Here is a 27523-nt window from a genome sequence, read left to right as displayed (position 1 = left end):
TCTTTTTCACAGACCTCTTTAAAATTGCTTGAGGGCAGACCATTTAAATTGCTTTTCTACAAATCAAAGCACACAACTCACATTAAAAAAAAAAAATCAAGTGCAGGGTGAGTTACCCATACTTGACTGACTGAATTTTATCAATTGTTCTGCACTCTTTCCTGAAACCACCTGAGCGCTTTCTAGATTAGACCCTAAAACAGGGTCAGGACAAACGTCTGAAGTGTGCTTCCACACTCCCTGTGTTGTGATACCACAGTCCCCATGCTGACTGCAGAGTGCCATTCATATGTCGGATGCCTTGCTTCGAATTTAATCACTGAGATTTAGCGATATGACGTCGTTTATCCGGCGTAAAAATGGTTTCATTTTTCTCGGTTGTTAGAATGCTCTCCCTGCAGGTTTTACATTTTGATTGCGATTTGCCTGAACGAGGCATTTAGCCGCTTTTAAGCAGCTAAGCTGGAAAGCGCCCTGGATACAGTTTGTGGACCACTAGTCATCCATGGATTACAGGCTGAGAATCTCTGTTCTAGGCAAATCTTCTCTGGAGGTAGAAAACATAATAGGAACATAGGAAGCTGCCTTATATTGAATCAGACCATTGGTTCATCTAGCTCAATATTGTTTGCATTGGCTAGTAGTGGCTCTCCATGGCAGCAGGAAATGCCAGGGATTGAACCTGGGACCTTCTGTATGCCAAGCAGATGTTCTACCACTAAGTTACAGCCCCATTCCCTTATGCCCAAGAACTTTTCCATAAGGTATGTACAACAGTTTTTATAATAATTAAGAGTACATAGATAAAATCTCTCGCATATTAAAAAAAAAAAATCTCGGATTCGGGCCGACTTAGATGGCGACTCCACAGATAATTTGATGTCTGAACTGGAGGTGTCCAACAACTCCTCTTATGCTATTCGACTGGATCGGTTTCAGTTTGTGACTCCTGAGGATGTGGACAAGCTGCTTGGAGCGGTGAGGCCTACCACTTGTTCTCTTGACCCTCGTCCAACATGGCTTGTTCTATCTAGAAGGAGGCTGTTGTAGGCAGCCTGGTCGAAATCATAAATGCTTCTCTGAGGGAGGGCAGGATGCCTCCTTGTCTTAAGGACCTCTTTTAAAGAAGCCTGCATTAGATCCCTCAAAGTTGAGCAATTATAGGCCTGTTTCCAACCTCCCATGTCTGGGCAAGGTAATTGAGAGGGTGGTGGCCTCTCAGCTCCAGGAGCTCTTGGAGGAAACTGATTATCTAGACCCATTTCAAACTGGTTTTCGGGCGGGCTATGGTTTGGAGACAGCCTTGTTCAACCTGATGGATGATCTCCAATTGGGAATTGACAGAGGAAGTGTGACTCTGTTGATCCTTTTGGATCTCTCGGCGGCTTTCAATACTAACAACCATAGTATCCTTCTGGAACGTCTGAGAGTGTTGTCGGTGGGAGGCACTGTTTTACAGTGGTTCCGCTCCTACCTCTCGGACAGATTCCAGATGGTGTCGATTGGAGACTGTTGCTCTTCGAAATCTGAGCTTAAGTATGACGTCCCTCAAGGCTCCATACTTTCTCCAATGCTTTTTAACATCTACATGAAACCACTGGGAGAGATCATCAGGGGATTTGGAGCTGGGTGTTACCATTACGCTGATGATTCCCAGATCTACTTCTCCATGTCAACTTCTTCAGGAGATGGCATATCCTCCCTAAATGCCTGCCTAGAAGCAGTAATGGGCTGGATGAGGGAGAATAAACTGAGACTGAATCCAGATAAGACGGAAGTACTTATTGTGCGGGGTCAGAACTCCAGAGACGATTTTGATCTATCTGTTCTAGATGTGGTCACACTTCTCCAAAAGGCACAGGTTCGCAGTCAGGGAGTACTTCTGGATTCACACCTCTCCCTGGTTTCTCAGGCTGAGGTGGTGGCCAGGGGTGCTTTCTATCAGCTTTGGCTGATACGCCAGCTGTGCCCGTTTCTCGAGATCAATGACCTCAAAACAGTAGTACATTTGTTGGTAACCTCCAGACTTGACTTCTGTAATGCGCTCTATGTGGGGTTGCCTTTGTACATAGTCAGTTGGTTCAGAATGCGGCGGCCAGGCTGGTCTCTGGGTCATCTTGGAGAGACCACATTACACCTCTGCTGATGGAGTTACACTGGCTGCCTGTAGATTTCGGGGCAAAATAAAAGTGCTAGTTAGGCCTAAGCCCTAAATGGCTTAGGCCCTGGGTATTTGAGAGAACGTCTTCTTCATTATGAGGCCCACCATCTATTGTGGTCATCTATGGAGGTCCATCTCTAGTTGCTGCCAGTTCATCTGGTGGCCACATGGAGATGGGCCTTCTTGGTTGCTGCCCTGAGACTGTGGAATGCGCTCCTTATTGAGATATGATACTCCCCATCTCTGACAATTTAAAAAATATATTTAAAAACCCATCTTTTTACTCAGGCTTTTCCAGCTTCTTGATAATTTATAGGTTTTAATTCTGTGATTGATTTTTAAATTGTTAGTTTTTATTTGTTTTCATCTGTTTTTATATGTGTTTTTAACTGTTTTATATTGTAAATCACCCAGAGACGTGAGTTTGGGGCGGTATACAAGTGTCATCAATCAGTCAATCAATCAATAACTCCACACCACATTCTCAGTATTCTTAAGCAGGTCTGCATCCTTCTTCAAATACAAACTCTCCTTTCATGAAATAGTCATTTTTGCATGAAGACTTTGTTTTGGCAATTTAAATATGAATTAAACTTTTAGAGCGATTCTTTGTTTCCCAGAGTTCCTCTGATCACCTAAGTTGGCATTATAGTGCCAATACAATGCACACTGGGAGCAATGTAACTTGGCACCCTGATTCTAAAGACAGTTTTTGTTTACCCTGTTTCCCGAAGTAATTGGAAGCTCCATGGCAGCTTAAGAGGATCCATTTCTTCTGCAGGAGAAAATACTGGGGAAGGAAATAGTGTTTTGTAACAGCTGCTTATTGAAAATAAACAGGTTGAGCAGGTAGCAAGTAGATACGTCTGTTGGCAGTGTTAGCCCCAAAGCTGCATCAGTCTCCAAACTACTGTAAGGAGAGAGAGAGAGCATGCCAGTTTGCTGCAATGTTGGGAGTGGGTGTTGAAAACCTAAGATAAAATTCCTGCTTTGCTATTGGATAACCTATTTCTCAGCCAGACTACCTTACAGGGTTGATGATAAACTAAAGTATAGCTCTGAGATTGTTGAAGGAGTGGGATACAAATGCAAGTACTGTAAGAAATAAAGGAGATAGCTAGTTGCATTTACTCTCTCTGAATACTTGCTTTCTGGTGTAAAGAGGGAGAGAAAATAATCCAAAGTGAGGAAGGATAAGGTCTAGGACCCTCTTGAACTTCCAGATTTTAGTTTCCACATTTCATTTCTATCATCCACTACGGTGGGATGGGCTTTTTATAACAAAGGGTGCATTTCAAATAAGATATATGGACATTTGTTGTACATTTCAGATTTAAAAAGAGTTCATATTTAATTTCCAGATATGTTTTGACCTCATACACTCTGCAAAATGGAATATTCTAATTTATATTGAAATGAAACCCACAGCCAAACTATATATATATTAAAAAAAAAATCTCCTGTTACAAACACTTCTTTGCCAATGGCCTGTGTGGGCAAATCTTTTTTTTTTTTTTAAAATAGTAGCTGATGATTGGTCCTGGGATTGTCACTACATTTTTGTTAGCTTTCTTTTCCAGGATCATCTGTGTCGGCTTTGCTTGAGACGGCCGTATTTCTTCAGGGTTTTCTCTGACTGCCTTTGCAGTTCTTCAATGTGAGCGTTTAAAACCTTTTCAAAGTCTCTCGCTCGCTTCTCTTCCTCTTGTAGGAACTTCTCTGTTGCAGTTGCAGGAAACAGGGTCCCTGGGGAAGGCTGAACAATACAAAGAACGGGCACAATTAGAATGTGTATAATTAGCCAGCTTTTCTTACTAGTTACCGTGCAGGCAATTTTCCACTTGTGGAATAATCCTCTCTTTTGCTTGAATACCCAGAGTAGTTAGCTGCTCAGTGGTATTGCACTGAGTTGAACTGAATCCAGGACTTTATTGAAACATCACTGCCCTCAAGTTTGAAGAAGGAAAGCTACAGCAAGAAATGTTTGGGGGCCCGTGATATAAATTTCCTTAGACCAGAAATGGAAGTACAGCAGTGTTTTAACCAGGGCTGTCATCTGATTAAAGGAATCTTGCAATACAATCCTATGCATGTTTACTTGGAAGTAAGTCCCACTGCATTCAGCGGGGGCTTCTCTCAAGTAAAGTAAAGTTGTACCATCAAGTCGGTGTCAATTCCTGGTGCCCACAGAGCCCTGTGGGTTGTCTTTGGTAGAATACAGGAGGGGTTTACCATTGCCATCTCCCGCACAGTATGAGACGATGCCTTTCAGCATCTTCCTATATCACTGCTGCCCAATATAGGTATGATTTGAACCAACAACCTCTTGCTCCCTAGGCAAGTTATTTCTCCACTGTGCCATAGGATTCAAGTCTTAGTTGATGAATCAAATGAATTTTAATTGATTAAATTTGCATAAACTTGCATATGAATGCAACACTCATTTGGAAGAAAAAAACATAGTTTATTTCTTTTTAGAAGGCGGCTTGCATACCATGGAAGGGAGATGCATGTGTGCAGCTTCTGCAGGAGCCAAGAGTCCGTCCCCTCTGCTAGTGGGACAGGGGCTGCTGCATGCTCACTAAGCTGTGCATCTTCACTCTTGCAGCGCTCCTGCCTTTGGGAATAAACTTCCAGGGGCTACTGGACCTAGGGTTGCCATATTCTGGCGGTCAAAATCCGGGTGCCTAATTTGCATATTATGTAAATTGGCTTGAAAACCATTTTTGAGCAGAATAGTGACTGCATGTTTTGCTCCATAACTCCATTTCCACAAGGGCTAGAGCACAGCTTTAAAAAAGCAAAGCAAAGCAAAGAAAGTTGAAATCCAGACAAATCTGGGAGGGCTAAGCAATCTGGGTGAAATGCTTAAAATCCAGGTGAAGCATGACAACTCTAGCTGGACTCAAGGTTCCATACCATAGACTTGCAAGGCCACTAAGCAAGGCCGCAACAACTAAGTAGCAGGAGTTTGCTTCTGAGACTGGTGTCTGCAGCAGGTTATCCTGCATGCTGTGCTGTGCTGTCACATGAGGAGGGCAGATTGTAGGGAAGGGATGATGATGGTATTAGGGCAGGAAATGGAATAGGAACTCATAAAGCTGCCATACTGAGTCAGATCACTGGTCCAGCCAGCCAGTGGTGGCCAGTGTGGGCACCATCAGGTGGAGTCGGGTGGCGGGAGACACCTTTGACGGTCAATTAGTAGGTGCTTACCTCTCCTCTCGCCGCACCTGAAAGCTTTTCAGAGCAGTGCCATGCTGCCCAACACCCACTGAGGCGGAGGATCAGCTCCGCCACTCAGCTGGCCTCTGCACATGCATGGAGGCCCTTTGATGGTCACGCAAATGGCCTCCGCCTGCTGAGTGGTGGGCGCCGTGCTGCTGGCTATTGGCAGCACCCACACCGTCCTGCTGAATCCAGCTCAGTATTGTCTACTACATTGACTGGAAGCAGCTCTCCAAGGTTCTAGGGAAGAGTCTCTCCCAGCTCCACTTGGAGATGCCAGGGCGTGGATCTAGGAGCTTCTGCATGCAAGCAGATGCTCTACCACTGAGCTATGTCCCCACCCCCCAAGGAGAAGATCTTACAGCAGACAATTCTCACGTGTGGTCAGTCATCCAAATGCAAATCAAGAACAACTCTGCTTAGCAAAGGGGACTACTCATGCCCACTACTGGTAAGACTGGCTCTTCACCCCATAATAATTATTTGAGCCATAACATAGCTCATAAACTCAATTCTGACCACAGTGTTAAAAAACTTCCAATCCATAGTTACTTACCATCTGACTTTCTTCCACAACACTGATATGACTCAGTAGTGTATCAGATTTATTCCTTTCAGGAAAGCAGCTGCTGTAACGTGTTGTATGCACCTCTAGTGGTGACGGAGACCTACCATCTGCTACAGGTTCACGATCTCTGCTAGGTCTCTGAGGAGGCCAATTGTCCCTGCTTTCACTGCTGACAAGACCGCCTTGGCCTTGCCAGACAGGAATTCGGGTCCTGTAGCGCACAACGTTTTCATATATTGCAGATTGAGCTGGCCAATCACCTTCATTCTGTACAGGTCTACAAGATCAACAAGCAGGGTAATTAAGAAGATTTAGAGGAGTTCTCTTTTCAATTGAAATGATCCCTAGGGTGGATTACAACAAACAGGGCAGTTCCCATAAAATAACCTCCACAGGAATTTCATTCCTGGCAGCAGTTTCCCGCTGTATGAAGTAGGACACATGGAATGGCATGAGACATTTGGGTAAGATAGGAAGCTTCTACTGAGTCAGGCTGTTGGTCCCTCTAACTCAGATTGCCTCCTCTGACTGGCAGTGGGTCAGACAGGAGTTTTTCTCAGCCCTACTTGAGATGTCAGGGATCAAGCCTGGGACCTTCTGCATGCTAAGCAAATGCTCTACTACTGAGCTACAGCCTCGACCCTCAAAATAGAGCTGCTTTCTAGGGTCTCAGTGAGAATCCTATCCCATCATCTGACCCTTTTAAAAACTGAAGATACCAAGAACTGAATCTGGAACCATCTGCAGGTGTTCTACCCACTGTGCTAAAATCCCTCCAAAAGTAGCCTGGCCAGCATCCCCATCTCGGCCAACCCCTGCTCGTTGCAGACTATCCAGAGCTAGAGCGTCCTCAAGAGGTGACTCTCCAGCCTCTGCTTCAAGATTTCCAGCTAGGTGGGGGAGGGGGAGCTACCCCTCCCTATACCTGCACTATTGCCTGACTTCAGTCTCCCCGCAGTGGTGCTATGGGCCACAGAAGGGAAAACTTGTGGACACCTTTTGTTCTTGCAAGTTTCTCCACCACGGCTAAAAGAACCTTAGGGGAATTATTTATTATTTACAGTATTTATTTGATTAAAAGATGTATATGCTGCCATTCTTCATAAATGAATTCATGGCGGCTTACAACAAAACGCATTTTAAAAACCCACAGTAAAGCACAACCTCTAAAATAACAGAAATGAAGCCGAAGGCAATAATTAAAATAGAGCAGTCGCAAAGAAATGTATAGAGTTAGGGGACTTCGACTTTAATTGTTTAAGAATTTGAACTAAATAATAGTTTAAGGGTCCTCATGGGTCACCATGCACAACTGCTGAACTTCATTTTCCTTGGTGAGTTCTTTTGCTAATTTTCAGCGAGTACCATCTGCAGTTTTAGAGGGCAGATGATCTAAGTTTCCATATAACTAAAATCTTTGTTTTTCTGGTACAGGTCAAGTTAAGGATCTTCCCTATTTTTTTCATTGTCCATTAACTTGGGGCATGGCAGGGAAATACCTTGCTGACTTCTCAAAGACAGGTCATAAATGGTCCGCTCTTCAAAAGAGAGATTACTTGCTTTTCAGTAATGGCCTTAGGATAATGAAAAGAGCTATCATTTCTTTTTACTGACGTTAGTGAAATTTGTTAAGACAAATGTAACCAATGGTGTCACAGATGTGTGAATGTTTCTGAAGCAACTTATTTGATTCTTTTAAAAAATTATTTCTCTCCTAGGTTGGTAAGAAGTAAGTTATGCAGGCTTACGTAAGTTATGCAGGCTGCCTGGCTTAGGCAGCCTTTCCAAGATATCTTATGAGCTCTTAAATTTGCATTCTGTTGTCTTTTTACATATTTTAGGGACGGTTGGTTGGTTGATCGTATGGATTTTAGGAGGCTTTTATATCTATAGTTTTACAAACAGTTTTGAATCTAAGTAAAAATGGGAAAAAAAACCCTGTTAACAGATTTGTAAAAAATAAATAAAAATAAAAGGATGAGTTTTAACCAGCAACGCTGAAAAGGTTGGGAAATATTTGCCAGTGATTGAAGATGTAACTCTTGGTTCCTCTTGGCAACATGGGTTGTTTAATGCCACCACTGCTTTTCTGTTTGTCTGCCTTTTTAAGGACCTTTCCTTATGGCTACACTAGTCCCCTGTCCCTTCCACCCAACAAATTACATGTGGAATCCACATGTAATTGTGGATTGTGTATAGCACATCATGTTATTGGAAATGATTGAACAGATATGGGGAAATCGTGCTGTGCAAAATAAAATATGAGAATTCACAGGGAAGAGGTTGGGCCTCACATTCTCATGGATGAGGCTGTAGCTCAGTGGTAGAGCATTTGCTTTGCATGCAGAGGGTTCCAGCTTCAATCCCTGGCATCTCCAGGTAGAACTTGGGAAGAATCCTGCCTGAAACCTTGGAGAGCCGCTACCAGTCAGTAAGGCGCTTCACACGATTGCTGTGAAGCGCCTCAATGTGGTCTGCGGGGAGAGCGGGCTTAGCCTGCTCTCCCCACAGATGAGCAGCCACTCATATCTGGGTGGCCGAATCGACCGCCCACATGGCTGCCAGCTCCGTCATGGCCCCTGGAAGTTCCAGGATGCCCCCTTTGAGCACATGGGGCATCCTGGAGAGGTTGGGGGTCTACTCGTGTGCCGCTGTGCGTTGCGGCAACACACGAGCAACCAAATGAGTTTAACGGAGCGCTCACTCCATTAACCTCATTTAAGGGGAGGGGGAATTAGGCGGGCAAGCTGCCTTGGGAGCACTGGGCTTGCCTGCGGGCCTGGTAGTTCCCACACTCCTTGGAAAGCGGGCTAAGCTCCCTTAGCCCATTTCCCAGTGATTAAGGGAATAGCCTCAGTGTAGACGACACTGAGCTAGATGGAGCAATGGTCTGACTCAGTATAAGGCAACTTCCTACATTCCTAACAGAAGACCACAAATGTTGCCACCTCTAGCAGCTAGCATGTGCTCAGGAGTCCTGGCCTCTGGCAGTTGCTTAGACTGTTTTTCTTGTCTCTGTCTCCCCCCACCCCGCCAAATTTCATATATAGGTGAGTTTTGTGACCATGCACCTCAGAACTTTTAACACAAAACCACAACCAGAGCTTTGCTGGATCAGACCAGAGGCACCATCTAGTCCAACCCTCCTGTTTCTCCCCAGCATCAGGGGGTCAGTCTGTGTCTGAACATGCAAGTTCTAATTAGCTATTCTGGTTAATAGTAATCAAAGATCTACTCTCTATTAATTTATCCAATTCCTTATAAAAAGCATGCAAACCAGTGGCCATCACCACAGCTCGTGCTAATAATTCCATTAACTGTGTTTCGTGAAGAAGTGCTTTCTTTTTGCTGTTCCTGGACCTACTGCCAACATCAGTGGCTTGTCCTAACAAGATGGGGGTGGGTGGGTGGGTGGGTGAGGCGCAGCTATCCGACTGTTTCTCCTACACTGCCTGTGGGTTAATGAGAAACACGCTAACTGCAGGCTGGCCATTCATCATGTAGAATTGTGTGGGCCTGCACAGCTCTACCTGATGAATGGCCAGCCTGCAGGCAGGGGTGGGGTGGGAGAAACAGGTGCAATCAGGCTGACGGGAACCAGAGGCAGCTGCACTTTGTTTGGTGCCCCCCTGGCTTGTTAGGACAAGCCACAGCTGACTGCTGATCCATTTCATTGGGTAAGAAGCAGCCTGCAGCAAAGCCAGACACTTCCTTGCTTAGCAACACATCTCTCATACTGGGGCTTTTCTGGCAGTTACACATTTTTAAATTCTAAGCAGCCACAATCTGGAGCAAACCAAGGTGAAGTAGTTACTTGCATTCATTTGGTGTTTTTCTTCTTCTCACTAGGCAAATATGCCAAGGCTCATGAACATAAATAGCAAAGACACATTAGCATGGCATCTGGAAATTGCCAGTTACCGAAAAAGAAAAGGGGGAGAAAAACACACCACCACATGTTTTTCTATTTTTACTATCTCAAAAGATATCCGTTTGCCCTTCATCCCTTGGCATAATTGCCATGGAAACAGAACAGCAAATTAAAAAAACATAGTTTACATTCACAATAAAATAAAATATACCCCCGAGTCAAAATAAGCAAGCAACAATAGCTTGGCTCATCTGCTTCTGCTTGATGTTTGCTAATCTAGCAGTGGTTCACTGGGAAAATGTTGATGTCTTTCCTGTCCCACAAAGTCAAAGCCTGCACCATCCAATGGATCTGATCCTTTTTATATTTAGCACGTGCCTAAAACTATGTACAAAATGCCCATACTGTTGTGTGTCAGCTCCATTGATGGTGTTGTGCTTCAGGGCACGTCCACTCTTGTGGAATGTTGCGCAAATGTAGCTGCGCAACAGGACACCCACTGGAAATAGCGGGCATCCCACTGTGCAACTGCTTTGGTAGGCAATGTTACACTGGAGCAGAACTGTCCTGGGGTGCAACACCATCGACAATGTTGACACACATGCAGCAGCGCAGACAGTGCTCCTCAAATTCACATTTGCCCATTCATTTTTTCTGTGGTTTTAAACAATCACATCAGGAACTAGTTGCCAGCAGCTGGTTCTGACATTATATTCACTTCATAGCTCTCCAAGCCAACTATTCAAACAACTCAGCTCACAATGCAGTTCATAGAATAGCAAAAGGGATTCGTAGTCCCGCTTAGAAGACAGCTATGCTGATGATGAGTCAAAATATTTTGCCAACCCTAGACCAGAGATGGAGCTAATGGTTCAGGTAAAAAAGATTCTGACACTTAAGCTATTTCTGCCTACTAATTATGTTGGCACAATTGCATCCATTCCTATCTAGTTTTTCAATCCTTAGAACAAAGGAGGAGTTAGGAGTCCCCATAGGAGATCATGTAATGTAGAGATTTTTTGACAGCTGTTTAACATATTTTGCTACAGAGTTTTGGAGGGTCCGGTTCCAGTGGAATATATCTGTAGGAAATTCAAGCAAAGTTTAAAAAAATATTCCGACAAGATTAGCTGGGCGTCAGCTTGTGCTTAGAAAACAAGGAACAGTTTGATTTTGCATAAAGGTAGTGGATACCTTTGGGAACTAACACATCATTTCAAGCACAGAGATGGCACTAAGCACCAGACTAGGATGTGACTTCAAACACAGTCATTTGGTTCTTTGTGATTGCATTGTTTTGTTGTAAATAGCTTCCAGATTGGGACTGTGGCATGGAGGGAGGGGAATTTATTTTAAATCTTTGCTCCACCAGGGACCCAGTCCAGATCAGGGCCCCCTGTGGCCACTATTTATCCTGGAGGGAAGTTGCCATTGGTGCCAACGAGGAAGGGAGGAGGACCAGGAAGTTAGGCAAACATGGAGGGCAAGAAATAGTTGGAGCTGATTGACAGCAATAAGAGGATCTGTGTGGTGGAAAAGCTCAAGTGGATTATCTAGGGCAGTTACAAAGGCTGATATCCTAACTAATAAAGTGGACATGTGCCAGGAAGTTGAGACTGTGCTGCAAAGAGCTTCCAGAGTACTGCAGTGTGGAGGATTGCGGGGTGGAGATGGGGGCAGCAACTTTCTCCTCTCCAGTGGTTCCTGGGGGAGGCACATGTTTCACTCTTCCCCTGCCCCATTTTCTCTATCTAACACACACCTACCTCAAAATATTCTGAAATCCAATTATGGCTCTCCCATGTAATGAGTTTGGCCCTTAAAGCGTCTAACCATATGTAGCAATTAAATAGGAGGCAAAAGGCCCCCTTTATCATTTAATTTAATAATCTGTTATCTTTGAAAGAAGTTTCCATTGACCAAAAAGGTAAATCTGCAAGTATCAAAATAATTATTACAAAATCTTGGACTGCATCCAAGACCTTCTTCCCAGAAGCTACTGTCTAAATGTGCCAGTGTGCAAGTTCTTAATACGATCATTTAAAATATTTCATTTGACCTGAACTGTAGTTGGGCCTCTGCCATGCTGGTTCTCTCTACCATGTAAATGATTCAAGATTCTTTTAAAACATTGCATGTCACTTTTTATAATATACTAACCGACCCCGCACAGAGCATCTGTGCACTCTTTGGGGCCAGCGGTTACCTCTTTCTCTCCCTTCTGCCCCAGTCTCCGCTTCCTAACCACAGCTGGCCCGTGCCAGGCCCAGACCTCTCTCCTCCCCACCGCCACTTCTCCCCTCCCCACTTTCTCTCCCACCCCCCAGGCCTTGACTCCACAGCCAGGCTGGGCCTGCTTCCGCCTCTGGCCTCCGCAGCCGGCTGCCACTGCCACGGCAACCAATCCTCCTGGGTGCGCCTCAGCCAATCAGGCACGTCCGCCGCTCAGCCAATCAGCTGGGCACTGGGACGCACATTCCAAGGCACACCCAGGAGAATTAATCTATTACTAGATGACCCCGCACAGAGCATCTGTATGCTCTTTGGAGCCGGCAATTAACTCTTCCCCCCACCTTCTGACCCAGTCTCTGCTTCCAGGCCCAGCCGCCTCTCCTCCCCACTGCCACTTGTGCCCCACTTTCTTTCCCCCCTCCTGGGCCTTGCCTCCGTGTTTGGGCCGGGCCCACCACCACATCTGGCCTCCGCGGCCAGGTCTGCCACCGCGGGAACCAATCCTCCTGAGTGCGCCTCAGCCAATCAGGCATGTCCGCCGCCCAGCCAATCAGCTGGGTGCTGGGACGCACATTCCCAGGCACACCCAGGAGTATTATAGATATACTAGCTGACCCGTGCGGCCGCCGCCGCCTCGCCTCCGCGGCCGGGTCTGGCCAGTCCCGCCGCCTCGCCTCCGCGGCCCGGCCAGTCCCGCCGCCTCGCTTCCGTGGCCGGGCCCGGCCAGGCCAGGCTACCTCTCTCTTTCCTCCCGCCCCCCGTCTCCGGCGGGGCAGAGTGCGGCCGCCGCCGCCAGCGGGCCTGGCCGGCCCCAGAGTGCTGCCGCCGATGCCACGGCCGGCCCCAGAGTGCCACCATCAGGCCTGCCGCCTTGCCTCCGCGGCCGGGCCCAGCCCGGCCAGTCCCGCCGCCTCGCCTCCGTGGCCCGGCCAGTCCCGCCGCCTCGCTTCCACGGCCGGGCCCGGCCCCGCCGCCTCGCTGGGCCGCGCCGCCTTGCCCCGCCTCGCTGGGCCCGCCGCTCGCTGGGCCCCGCCACCATGGCCTGGCCCGCCGCCATCGCTCTGGGCCTGCCGCCTCACCCCGCCTCACGGCCGGGGCCGCCGCCACCACCTTGCTGGGCTCCGCCGCCGCGGCCCTGGGCCCGCCGCCTTGCCTCCGCAGCCGCCCAGCAAGCGAATTCTCCTGGGTGTGCTGCCAACCAATCGGGCGCCCCCTGCAGCCCAGCCAATCAGCTGGGCTGCCGGGACGCATTTCTCCTGGGCACACCCAGGAGAATTATACATATAGATAGACTAGTACAGTGGTCCCTCTACTTACGAAATTAATCCGTTCCGAATGCACATTTGTAAGTCGAAAAATTCGTAAGTCAAAAAGCAGTTTCCCATAGGAATGCATTGGGAACGGATTAATGCGTTCCAGAGCCTAGAAAAAAGACCCAGACCCCCAGTAAGGCTTGCAAACTGCACAGGAACATTTCTTTTCAAGAATAAACAGGCAGTAAACAGGCAGGCAAGTCAAGGAAACCGCATGTAAAATTTGTAAGTCGAGGAAACCCCATCTAAAAATTTGTAAGTCGAAAAAACCGCATCTAAAACCGGATCTAAAACTGCCGTTTGTAACTCGAAAAATACTTATGTCGAGTAGTTCGTAAGTCGAGGGACCACTGTATAGACTAGCTGACCCTGCACAGAGCATCTGTGCGCTCTTTGGGGCCGGCGGTTACCTCTCTCCCCCCACTTCTGCCCCAGTCTCCGCTTCTGGGCCCAGCCTCATCTTCTCCCCACCGCCACTTCTGCCCCCCCCACTTTCTTTCCCCCCTCCTGGGCCTTGCCTTCAGGGCTGGGCCGGGCCCGCCGCCGCCTCTGGCCTCCGTGGCCGGGCCCGCCGCGGTGGTGACCAATCCGCCTGGGTGTGCCTCAGCCAATCAGGTGTATCCACTGCCCAGCCAATCAGCTGGGTGCTGGGATGCACATTCCAAGGCACACCCAGGATAATTATATATATAGATAAGATATTAATTCTCCTGGGTGTGCCATGGAATGTGCATCCTGGCTCCCAGCTGATTGGCTGGGCGCCAGCACACCCAGGAGACCGGAGGCGGCAGCTGGCATGGCCGGGGAGGCAAGTGGCAGGCGGGCCCGTCCATGGAGGAAAGCGACAGCAGCGGCGGGCACATCCGTGGAGGAGGCACTTGGCCCAGCAGCGGGCCCATCTGTGGAGGTGGCACTCGGCCCGGCAGCCTGGGCCCAGCTGCGGAGATAGCTGGAGACTGGGGAGAAGAGGTAACCGCCGGCCCCAAAGAGCGCACAGATGCTCTGTGCAGGGTCGGCTAGTAATATAGATTTGTGGTAATTCAGTATGTGCCTACCTAAACATGACTGGGAGCTAGAGATATATTTACAAATTATTTCTTTCTACTGAGCTTAAGATATCTTTACATCTCATACTGTTCTTTCCCCTCACACTTGAGTTTAATGTGAGATTAATTTATTCATTACCATTTGAATGCTACATCTTTTCATACCGAGTCAATGAAGAACAGCAAAATCACAAAAAGCGCTGAAACACTTTTAATGAAACTGCTAAAAATTGCAACTGGCAGGAGAGAAAGAGATGAGATGGAAGGTGTAGTTCAAAATGCTTATTAAAATAATCTCCTGCTGAGCAGTTTATGTCTCATACTGGTGTCTCCATTCCTCCTCTTACTATATTTTCTTAGTCAGGATTAACATATTTTGTATGGCTTGTAACATGAAGAGCAAAAGAACCAAAATGGCACACAGGGAAAAATCTGAATTTGTGGCACAAACGTCGATTTTATGAACAGGAACATCTTTCGTAGATTTAGAAAGACGTAAGGCCACTAGACCCGCTATAAATAAGGCCTCCTCTGAAATCCCATGCACAGTTCCGGACACAAGACTTATTTATAATGGCTGACATGTTAAAGGGCCGGGAGCGGGGAGCGCTCCCTCAGAAAAGTAGTCGCCTCCCCACCTGCCCACCATTCCTGTTTCAGAAATCTAATATGTGGGATACAGCTCACTCACCCAGGAATGCATTTTGTCCCTTCTGTGCCTGCGCCCCCCCCCCTTCTTTCCTGGTGCTGCCGCTGATGTTGAGCAGCATAACATGGGCAGCACTAATCCTCCTGCACTGCTGAGGGCTCAAAGCAAAGTACTGTGAGTACTGTGCCTGCACTCTGTAAGCGCTCCTTAGATCCTCCTTGACTATTTAGATCCTCCTTAGATCCTCCTTAGATCCTCCTTGACTATTTAGATCCTCCTTGACTATTTGCGCTGTCTTACTGATCTACAGAGTACTTCCAGTTGTGCTCTTGCACAAAAGCTCAAGACCACCTGTGCTTCGCTGTGAGTCCAACGCACGCTAGGCAATTAGCATCACCTGTCGTTAGGCTGCTAAATGTCAGCCAAAAGCTTTTAAGAAAAATGGGCAGATCTAGAACATCAGGCATTGGCTGACATGAGGAAAATTACTCAAAGTAGTCCCATTAAAATTAAAACATTAGGCAATGCCTATCGGCCATTATTATTGTTATTAAATTTATACTCTGCTTTTCTGTAAAATTCATGACATGACTAGGGGAGGGATGGAATCTTTAAGATATTCTATCATAAAGCACAATATGGCCCTATCCAATCCTAGCATTGCATCCCTCCAGTGGCTGTTGCTGGTATGTGCCTTATGTTTCTTTTTTGATTGTGAGCCCTTTGGGGACAGGGGACCATCTTATTTATGTCTTGTTTATTTTTCTATGTAAACCGCTTTGGGAACTTTGGTTGAAGAGCGGTATATAAATATTCGTTAATAATAAAAAATAATAATATTCAGCCTGGATAAACTGTTGCTTCTGTTACACAAGAGTTAACTGTCTAGAGTTAGTTAGAATGTGTAATGACCAACAATTTTAGATACGTATAAAAAACATTCTTCCTAAGATGGTGTCTTTAGAAATCCTCTTAACAAACCTGCTTAAGTTAAAGAAAGGTTTGAGTTTCAACTAAGTTAAATTCATGGGCAGTTTTGTTGGTAGCATTTTTTCTCATTCCATCTTTTGAAAACGGAGAACTTAAGGAAATGGAGGGGAGGAGGATGGCATGGGCTCACCAGGAAACAGGATGTGCCAAAGATTGTCCCCTAGCTGAGTTCATCAGCAAGGAGTGGGGTATATAAGGTCCTAGACTAATTGAGGAAACACAGAAAAAAATTGGACTTGGTAAGACAACAGGAAGGGGCAACTACCTACGCCCTATTAATAAGTTCAGCCTTATTAAGCCTCAGTGAGGTCTATGGTTCTATTGCCTGTGGTACTGGTATCCCTGCTTCCTCCATGCACAAATGGAAAATAAGAGTTTGGTTTTTTAAAAAGATTTTTCATTAAGAGTTTGCAAAACCAGGAAACCATTCCTGTGTCCTTAGCATTTCAATAACTGCTTGAAATTATGCCACAAAATATTTCTCCAGCACAAAAGGTAATTGAACAATTAAAATAAAACATTGTATTTTGAGTGTATCTGCTCTTCGTCAAGGGTTAGAAGAGGAGTTTCACAATTTGGTTTCTCGGTTGTTTTGTGTATGACATTTTCTGTAAGCCCTTTCATCTATACATCTACATCTCACGAGGTATGCCCCCACCTCTCTTTATTAACCAGTTCCTATACAGATTACCTCCCATGAATCCGACTTTAATGGAGTTGTGAAAATATCAGTACTATGCATGGAAGTATCATTGCATTACTGTAGGATTCACAATCTCTCTTTTACACCTACCTGGGCCCTTCTGATCCCATTAATGGAGAGCAGTTTATTAGGGACAAGGCCTCTTTTTCTCCTTGGCAGAGGTCTACAGCTAAGCAATCCCATCAAAGATGCATTTTCTTTCAGGTCATGAAACCCATTACGGCCACATTATAATTGTTCCTGGATGATTATAGAACAGTCTGCTCCCTCGGTTAATACATGAAGAATAGCATGCTCAGCTTCATTGGTTTGCTCCTTGCTATAATTGATATAATTGCAACTGCATTGTCAGAAAGAGCCTCTAATAAACTGCAGTGCCCTAAAGTGTCATTTCAGAAAACCAACTGGGGTTGAGCTAACTTTGAATAAGCTGCCATTCCCAGAGCTACAGGGATGAAAAAAAGAGTTTGAAAACTTGTAGTCACATAAGACCTGTCACTCCCGGACAGAGTCTTTATAATCCCTCTGTGTATTGGGTATTCTTCATGTTGCGAGGATACCATTTATACTTAAATGCCCCACCACTGGTGAAGCAATTGTTTCTTAACTTTCTGAAGATTAAGACCTATTTCTAAAGTATCAGTCATATACCCAAATGCTCATCCTCATGTTTTCAGCCCAGATTTTGTGGATTCTGCTTCAAGGTAAGTTGTCTCTGTGGAATTTGTTGACAATGGCCGAGATCCAAAAGGTGATGTGCAGTGTCCAATGTATGCACCAGGGCTCTTCCAATCCCATTTCCCAGTGCAGCCTCTCATATCATCTGAAAAGCCACTCCTGGGCTTGTAATTATGCCTTGTCAAAATGGCTTCCTGCAAGTTAACAGGCCAAATTCCAGGATTGTGCAGGTCCCAAGCAAGACACAATCAGTGGGCACTAATATCAAACCAAAGGCTTTACAGCATGGCTGTCAGGGGGTGGGGGTAAGGGGAGGTGGTCGTCCTTCCACCAGAATGAGCCAACTCCATTGAATTCAGCCTCCCCCCGCCCCACTGGAAAAAGTCCTGTAGATGCCTATGTCTTACAGAGCTATATAGAACATAGGAAGTTGTCTTATACCGAGTCAGACCATCTAGCTCAGTATTATCTACACTGACTGGCAGGAGCTCTCCAAGATCTCAGGCAGGAGTCTCTCCCAGCTCTACCTGAAGATGTCAAGGAGTGAACCTGGGACCTTCTGTATGCAAACATGCAGATGCTCTTCCACCAAACTATGGCCCCATCCCCTAAGGGAATCTCTTACAGCTCTCACAAATAGTCTCCCATCAAAATGCAAACCAAGGTGGATCAGGCTTCATAAAGGGAAAAAAAAACATGCTTGCTACCACAAGACCAGCTCTCCTCCTCACAGAACAGAACTGCAGCTCTCATACTAAACTGCAAAGCATGATGTCTTTATGTATGTTATTTCAGCAGCTGAGGAACATCACAAAATGCCAAAGCAAACAAAAGAACACACAATGGAAGACATATTCATTACATCAGCTCTAGATAGCCCAAGTTATAGATACTGACGTTTTCTGATTAAGCTTTATGATCATCTAAACATGTGACTCTTTTAACATGCCTCTACCAAAAAAACCATGAAGTTTAACATACTTGATTTAATCTTCTATTTTATTTTTGGTAGGAAAAATTACCACCCAGAAGTTTGTCTTGCTTCTTAGCAGAATAAAAAATTAAAATAAATAGCTAGCAAATGTATAGACAAATGATGTGCAGCCTCAGTGTTAAGGTTTGGGCCACTGTGCCCATCCCATAATCTTGAGCAAATATGGAAATGAATGGGAACGGACATATCCCATTTATGGGCTCTTGTGCAGCCCCTATTTATTTCAATGAAACGTATGCAGGAGAAATTCCAAGTGGATTGTGCTCCTTTCATAATTTTGCTGGGTGGTCAAATCTTGCAGCTATTTTGATGCAGGTATGCCAGGTGAAATAAGAAGGATATTTATTTATTTAAGATATTTTTATACCTCCCAAAACTCACGTCTCTGGGTGGTTTACAACAATGAAATGGGAGGCAGCATGGCCCAGTACCAGACTCTATCCAGAACCCCCAAACCAGTACTAAACCCAGGACTGAATAATCCTTTAGCAGTCTTGGGCCCTCTGATTCTTTTCTTTAATAATTTTGTGAACTATAAAATATATAGTACATTTATCCTTTACAAATCTGAGATACACAAAAGAAAATATTTGTGCATTCACACAACATGCATTCACACAATGCACATTAAGGACTGGAATTCACTACCACAAGGTATGTTGATGGTCACTAGACTTAATAGTTTTTAAAATGGACTAGATAAATTCATGTAGAACCATAAGCTATTAGCCATGATGATAAATAAATGAACTTCCAAAGGCAATATACCTTTGGGTCCCAGAGGATGGTCTGAAGGCACACAATATAGTCACCTTGCTGAAGCTAAGCAAGTCCTGGTGTGCTCAATGCTGGATGGGAGACCCATGTATGCCACCTTTGAGTCCCATGTATGCCACCTATGGCGGGGCCATTGCTCAGTGGTAGAGCACCTACTTTGCATGCAGAAGGGCTCTGGTTCAATCCCTGGCATCTCCAGGCAGGGCTGGGAAAGAATCCTGCCTGAAACCTTGGAGAGTTGCTGCCAGTCAGCACTGACCTAGATGAACCAAATTAAGGCAGTTTCCTATGCTCCTACCAGATGTTGGGACAAACTGGGGAGGGCTGTTGCATTCATGCTCTGTTTGTAAACTTCCCAGAGACATTTGACTGGTCCTTATTGGAAACTGAATGCCGGACTGGATGGACTGTTTGGTTTCATCCAAAAACGTAATTTCTTATGTTATAGAACTCTCTCCACTCTCTAAGAAGACATCAGAAAAATAGCAAAGAAGAGAGAAAGATAATTATTTGTACACAGTCATATACCTCTCTTCCTTTTCTTGATTTTTTACTGAGGCTTGGTTGGCACGATTTGTTCCAAAGTATGTAATAGACTTCACCAGCAAAGGTATTTCTGTGTCCTTTGGCAATCTGACAAGTTCACTGAATAACCTTTCATTCTCATGCTCTAGCGTGTCTGTGGAATCTGTACAGGTCTTGTGTTCTTTTCCAGACAAATTTATTGTTTGCTGAAGAAAATGTTAAAAAAAGGAGTCTATGCACAACTTTGCCATAATTGAATTCATACAATACAACAGGCACAAAGCAACGTTTTGTGTTACTTGTTTACCATATGTAATTATACAGCATTTATAGTAAATGATGATAATGCCAGTGGAATTGCCTCTAGAACCAGCAAACAAGACAAATGGCCAAGAAATGATAATAGCCTATATAACACAAAAACATCATATTACAATTGCTCAATGAACCCTGCATTCAAGGCAGTAACTTGTTTTTTTTAAAAATCACTCAGCACATTTGAATTACTTGCCCTAGAAGTATTACAGGAGAATAACAAAGATCCTTAGCTGCCAAAGTTATAAATATTTTCATCATAGTGCTCCCTCAAGTCATGTTTCCACAAAAGGAAAATGCTGGTCACCACATTATTCTTTCACAACCTTTGTATATCAAATTACAATATAGTGGGTAGCAAAGAGAAAATGTGTTTTTAAAAATTCTTGACACAATACTGACAAAAAGAGTGTGACCAATGCGAAGCCAAATATGCTGTTCAAAAGTGAATAAGGGACATGATCCAGCCAAAGCTGAGTTTAATTGGGGCAGACTTTGGTTGACGAGCGGTATATAAATATTATAGTAGTAGTAGTAATCACTCATTTCACTCTCCCATTAGAAATGCTTAATTTTTTTATTTCCTGGGCTTTAAAAGGATGCATTGGGGTTGGGGAAACACTAGGCGAGGCTGAAATCCTATTCTAATGCTGCCTTCAGAAAAGGGCTGAATAAAATCTACTATAAAATAAATCAGTTTACAAGTTTATAAAGTCATTCACACAATCAAAAGCTCCGTTCTACCCAAGTTTGGGAGCTGTGTGTGCTCCCAAATTTTGGTTGTGTGGAAGCAAGGTAAGAGGAACAGCTTCCAGGGGGTGGGGAGGGGATCTAAATCAGAACCATGGGAGAGGCAAAGGATTAACCTTTCCCCATGTCATGGTCCTCATCCAGATTAGGGGTCCCACAGCTCCTATTCAGTACAGAAACATTAAGCACATTAGTGCTAATGACTTGCTTAACAGAACATACAATTTGGCCATCTTTCTCACAGAAATCAATAGTATTTAAGTGGGCATAATTCGATTTCTATCTCCCCCCCCATCTTTTTCTATACCGCCCTTCGGCTCAGGGTGGTTTACACAGAGAAATAATAAATAAATAAGATGGATCCCTGTCCCCACAGGGCTCTCAATCTAAAATGAAACATAATGTAGACACCAGCAACAGTCACTAGAGGTCCTGTGCTGGGGGTGGACAGGGCCAGTTACTCTCCCCCTGCTAAATAAAGAGAACCACCACATTAAAAGGTGCCTCTTTGCCAAGTTAGCAGGGGTTAATTGGGTGCAGGGTGTACCAACAGAGTTGCTATATTGGCAGAGAGGTCCCCATTCATTGTGATGGAGGAAGCTGAACCTTCCAGGTGCATAAAGAAATGCCCATATGGATTGGCTCCTTCGACTGAAATGCAAAGCAAACCACTTTGAGGGTCAGGGTGGGAGCTTCACCTTCATGCTGAAGCCCTTATACATTTTACAACTGCTGAATTAGACAGTTCTCTAATTCAGTTGGCAGAGGGCTTTAACAGACAATTCTCTCCGGAGTGACTTTAATGAGGTGATGTAAAGGCTTCAGGCAGTGCCTCCATGATGGATGATGAGTGCAGGCATGCCGCCTCCCCCACTCCCCACTGCCTTAGCATCAGCTCACCTACTTGCTGCTTCTGGCTGCCCTTAAACTTCAGGTACGGTAGCAATGTGGTCACTAAGACTGGTCTCTGGGTCATCTAGGAGAGCCCATACTACTCCTGTATTGAATGAGTTACACTGGCTGCCCGTATGGTTCTGGGCAAAATAAAAGGTGTTAGTTATAACCTATACAGCCCTAAATAGCTTGAGCCCTGGGTATTTAAGAGAACGTCTTCTTTGTTATGAACCCCACCGCCCACTGAGATCATCAGGAGAGGTCCATCTGCATTTGCCACTGGCTCATTTTGGTGACTACTCAGGGACAGGCCTTCTCCGTTGCTGACTCGAGGCTTTGGAATGCGCTCCCTAGTGAAATAAGAGCCTCCCCTTCTCTGACAATTTTTAAAAAGTCTTTAAAGACACATCTGTTCACCCAGGCTTTTAACTGATACTGTTTTGATTGTTTTTAATGTTGTTTTAGAATATTGCTTTAAAAATTTTAAATGGTTGTGTTTTAAATTTCTTGTTTTTGTTTTTAACTAATGTTTTAATGTTGTTTTTATTTTGTTGTAAACTGCCCAGAGATGTAAGATTTGGGCAGTATACAAATATGTTAAATAAATAAATAAATAAATAAATAAATAAATAAGAGTTGACACTGACTTGACGGCACTTAATCAATCAATCAAGGGCAGCAATGTTGGCGAGAAGGAAGCTCCTTCCCCGCTCACTGGCAAACCTGAAGTTAAAGATGTGCCCCTGCAGTGGTAGGAAAGGGTGGAGGGGGTCACAAGGGAGCTGGGGTTGGTGCCGTCCCCTGACGCTGCATTAGAGGCTGAGGCCAGAGGCGAAGAGGTCTCATCTTGGGCAGTGCCAGTGCTGATTCTCACCACTTTAAACAAATTACTATTCACAAGATTCTTTGGGGGAAGCCATGGCCAATAAATCAGTAGAAAATCAGTGCAAGGGTGCAGTATAGCTAGGAATTATCTTTCATAGAATGGGATATAAAATAAGTGTTGGGCACCTGTATGCATTTATTGTGCAATGCAATGGACTTATCATACCTCTGTGGAAGTTAAAGAGAAAATAGCATGAATTCTGGGCTCACATGCCCCATTATCATTCAATTACAATAAAATGCTGGATCTGAACTTCAAGCAGTTTGCATAACATACAGCCTAATCCACCACTTTTAAACTGGATTACTTGAATAAAAGCTGATTTAATCTCATTTACTTCAGATCGAAAGTCTCCTTCATAATGGGCTTGTCATTCTTTAGAGCAAGAGAGTTATATTAGTTATGTTAATCAAAAATGCACTTCAGATTAAAAAATATATTTTTTTTGGCAGATTCTTGTATTTTATCTGATCAGTGGCGGTTTTATCACATAATAGACTGACAAACATGAATGCCAGTGTGCTTTCCAAAGCTTTTATTACTGACTTCAAAGGACAAACATAATATTTTGAGTTTGCATTTCTCCCTCATGATAAAAAGTTGCCATCTACAGAGGTTAGCCCAGGAAAACTTTTATTTCTGGCTGAAGTATTCTGATTCAACTATGGCCACAATAATACATAAACCAGGGCTCTCAAACTTGGGTCGCCAGATGTTGCTGGACTTCAGCTCCCATAAGCTGTTTACTTTAAAGATAACCCTCTGTCGATGTGTATTATTATGATTCGCAAAAGTGGCATTTCGAAACAATTTTGCAATCTGCATTAGAGGTAGTTAAGTGTGTGTGTGTGTGTGTGTAAAGAAGGCTATGCAAGTAGCTTTCTACCATACCAACCACTTTCTCCTAACTATTAATCTCAATACAAACTATCACAGGTTGGACCCCTGGTAGCTGTGTATGGGGCGGGGGGGCATAATGGTAATCTGACAGGGAGGGATAAAGATTCATTCCTGATTTTTCTGGATGTATAGATGCTAGTATAGACTCATAGCTTCCCCCAAAGCTTCCATCCAAGCACTGTCCAGACCCAGCTCAGTTTAGCTTCAGCAAGGTGGCTGCATCATGTGCCTCCAGACCACGGCTCCTGGCCTGTGAAGAAAGTGGTCCACTCTGCTCCCAGTCACATTACTCATGTGCAGTGCCGGCTCAAGGGGTTGTGGCGCCCTCGGCCAAAATAGTCCACCATGCCCTAGTGTTTTAAAATGTGTGTGCAAAGCCTGCACGGCCATAAGCCTCGCCCCCTGGGCCTGGCATCAGACGCAGGGGGCGGGGGCAATACAGGGGGCGGGGCCTGCAAGCTCCTCAGCACTTCCCAGTCAGTGGTTTGTGGAATGACTGACTACGAGCTGCTTTCCCTGCCTTGTGAGGAGGCAGGGAGGGAAAGCAGCTCCTGGTCAGCAATTCCATGAACAACTGACTGGGATGCACTGAGGGGCAGGTGGGTCCTATCCTCCGTATTGGCCCCACCCCTGCACCTGACGTCAGATTCAGGGCACGGTGCCACTGCCCAGGAGAGGGTCCATTCGGACCCTCTCCCATCCCTCCCCAGTCAGCGTTCGATTGAAACACTGGCTGGGGAGAAGAGGGGTGCGCACTCCCAGCTGGCTGGGTGCAGGAGGAAGCAAGTGGGTGCCCTGGCTTTGGACATGCCATGGCTGTTTTTGGTGCCCATTAAACCTCTGCGCCCTTGGTCGGGGGCATTTTGGCCACTGCCTTAGGCCAGCCCTGCTCATGTGTATGCTTGTGCAGCATGGGATTGCCCCGTGTTGAAGCAGCTCCACTCTGCTGGGTTTGCATGTGAAGGCCATCTCAAATATGCAGAAGTAGCACTTTGGTACTTCAGGTGAGAGGTCACATGTTTAAATCTTGCTCTGTGTAAAAAACAAAAACAAAATCTTTTTCCGCATAGAAAGCTAACATACCAGTTTTAGACTGTTAACAGCTTTCTCCCACAAAGTCCCTGAGGGTTGTGCAGCCCTTGGGGACATCTTTTCAGGTGGCACAGAGGGCTTTCTGGGTAGGGTTGCCATGTCCCCGAGGAATTTAGGGTAGTTGGCTCCTCCACCTGGCTGCTAAATTCCACCTGGATTTACACGGATTTCAAATGCGCTGCCCAGATTGCCTGGATTTTACTCTGGATCTGATCACGGGAGGGCAGAGGAGGAGGGAAAAAGTATACAAATATGCAAATTAGTTGCTGCATGATTTGCATAATATTCAAATTAGGACACCAGATTTGGGAGCCTTGAATATGGCAACCCTATTCCTGGGGAACATCAGAAATTGGTGCTGCTTCCCCGCAGCTCCTGGGCAGTTGGTTAGGAAGTCCTGTTAGGCTGTTTCTCTTGATATACATGTGCATTGCTCTGTATGTCAGCCATGGGCTAGAAAGTTGGTAAGCTTTTCACGTATTGTAATAATACAAAGTCCTGATTATTTGACTTGGTATATGGTAAGATTAGTGTTATGCCAAACTGTCTTATTTTCTGCTCTGGTCAGGTTGTTTCCCCCTATATTCTGTGAGGTAATAGCTTTCTTAGCCATCAATAGGTACTAATCTCTGCAGTGACCAAATGACCGGGTCCACTTTTCATTCTGTTTGCATACCTGTTTCCCCAACATTTTCTCTTTTATCTCTAGCTCCATTTGTAACTGCCTGTCCAGAAGAGCAGCTTTCTCTGTGATAGTTGCTATAGTGATCTCCTTCCGATGAAGCTCCTCTGTCAGGCCAGAGATTTCTGTCTTCATTCTTTCCACCTCAGAGCGATGAGACTGCTCTTCCTGATAAAGACGGTCCCTTATCTGCAGCAAATATGGCCCCAAAAGCAGAGAATGAGAGCCTGCATTTCAGATATTATCTTTTTTCACCTACCATTGACCTTTTGGGGTCTCTGGTTCCAATACAGCAACACTTCCAACTATATGATGGCAGAGAGATTTAAAGTGTCTTATAATTAGAACAAGCAGCTTTGCTGCTTGTTTCAGCTTCCACTCATCTGTCTTCCTGCTTAATTGCCACATGCAAATGGCTGTTGGGAGTGAAATATCAACAGAAAAAAAGTTAAAGCCAAATGGTTTATCAACTTCAGAGCTACCAGGCGTTCAACATGTGATAGTTTGTATTGAGATTAATAGTTAGGAGAAAGTGGTTGGTATGGTGGAAACCTACCTGCATGCTCTGTATCCTAGCCTCCTTTACTGCAGTGTGATTACCACATAGCATATGGAACGGAGGATCACAATTTGTTAATTAAGGATTATATACTAGCTATATGTGGCAAGCTAAATGAGCAAAGGGGCACCTTTTAATGTTGCGACTCTCATATTTAGCAGAGGCAGAGCAATTTTTCCAACTCCAGCACAGCAACAATTTAGTGACTGTTGCTGGTGTCTACCCTATGTTTCTCTTTAGATTGTGAGCCTTTTTGAGGACAGGGAAGAATGTTTGTTTGTTGTTTACTGTGTAAACCACTTTGAGAACTTTTGTTAAAAAGCAGTATATAATATTTGTAGTAGTATACCACTTTTTTTAAAAGGTCACAAAGTAGTTCACATGGCAAACAGATTTAAAAAATAATAAAGTTGTTCACTGTCCAAATGGGATTCATAATCCAAAAATTATGGATTTGGGGGTTATAGTACAAGGGAGGTACAAGCAACAACAAATGTAGGGATGCTATGCTGTCTTGAATAGGGACAGCTGCTCTCCCCCTGCTAAATATAAGGGAGCCATCATTTCCCAAGGTGTCCCTTTGCCCAGTTAGCAGATCAGTTTTGCAATGGCTTGCAAGATACCATTCTTGGTATTCAAAAACACAAAAGAAAGGTATAAAAGGACTACTCTGTCAGCAAAGAAATGATTATGGAGAGCAAAGAAATGATTATGGTGAGCTGTACCAATGGCTGCACTGAGGCAAAGTTACAAAACATAACATTATACCAGCGAACCTGTTTGGATACTGCTTTCCCTCCCTCTTTGGGATCTATTCTCTGAAGAAATAAGGCTGTGGGCCTCAGGCTTGTGCTGATGTGAGTACCCTCTTCCTTGCTGGGGAACACAGGAACAGGGAGATTCTGCAAGTATTTGAATGCAGGATCTCCCTTGGCCCTATGACATTAAACACAATTCAAGGCATGCAACTATCCTTGTAGAGATGGGACTGGGGAAGGACAGGGAATCACACGGGGCAGCCTGAGGCCTGTTCCTAGTCTTTCCCTGAGGAGAATCCAGAGGGGCAGGATTGCCAAACAAGCTCAGTGCTAGAGTCATCTCACAACAGTGTTAGACCCATATTATACCTAGTGAGAGGTGCTGCTGCATACCATCTTTCTAAGAAAAGTGGTCTATAGTTAAAGCACTAGCTACAATCAGAAAATGATGCTTAGAAGCTCACAGAAGAGAAGATACAACAAAAATAAATAAAACTTTGATATGGGATTAAAAAAATTGCCCTCAGAGAAAAGAAGCTTGTTACCAGTGTCACTTAATGGGCTGTTCTATACTGTTAGACATAACCTTGAAGGTCATTTCCCCCTCATTGTTCTGGCTCGCTCCTGAGAGTTTAAAGAAGATTGTGGGTTTCCATAATTTTTCTGCCAATAACAAATGGTGAGATGCCAATACATTCTCATATTACTTAGAACAATATTACCCTTCCGGATGCTAAAATAAAAAAAGCCAGCAGAATTACCCTCAACTGTGTTTTGATTTCTTACCCCATTATATTGACCCTTTTGTTGCATTTTTTATGATTACATACAATTTGCTCCTTTACGATCACTGGAAAGTCGGAGGATAGTAAATATTAGAATGAAGCAGTATTATGTACTGTACATGCCTCATAGGGAGAGTGCACACTGGGACTGCAATTCTAAGCCACTC

The 27523-nt window shown here is 44.8% G+C and overlaps 1 protein-coding gene across 5 annotated transcripts in view; it reads right to left on the bottom strand.

The window, feature by feature from the left end:
• Nucleotides 1-3486: 3486 nt before the first annotated feature.
• Nucleotides 3487-27523, bottom strand: part of DEUP1 (deuterosome assembly protein 1) — a 90062-nt gene continuing 66025 nt past the window's right edge. For 3 of the 5 annotated variants that reach the window (XM_053308208.1, XM_053308207.1, XM_053308206.1), the window contains 4 exons: nucleotides 25249-25443; nucleotides 19739-19941; nucleotides 5946-6234; nucleotides 3487-3917 (listed from right to left, as the gene is read on the bottom strand). In XM_053308208.1, coding sequence (XP_053164183.1) covers nucleotides 3744-3917; nucleotides 5946-6234; nucleotides 19739-19941; nucleotides 25249-25443 — 861 coding nt within the window. In that variant the 3' untranslated portion in view covers nucleotides 3487-3743. The remainder of the gene's footprint in view (nucleotides 3918-5945; nucleotides 6235-19738; nucleotides 19942-25248; nucleotides 25444-27523) is intronic. The other 2 variants (XM_053308210.1, XM_053308209.1) reach the window with 2 other exon arrangements.

The sequence above is a fragment of the Hemicordylus capensis genome, chromosome 3 (genome assembly GCF_027244095.1).
Source record: "Hemicordylus capensis ecotype Gifberg chromosome 3, rHemCap1.1.pri, whole genome shotgun sequence".
Taxonomy (NCBI): Eukaryota; Metazoa; Chordata; class Lepidosauria; order Squamata; family Cordylidae; genus Hemicordylus; species Hemicordylus capensis.
Note: the sequence above shows the minus strand (reverse complement) of the source record. Positions and strands in the feature narration are given on the sequence as shown.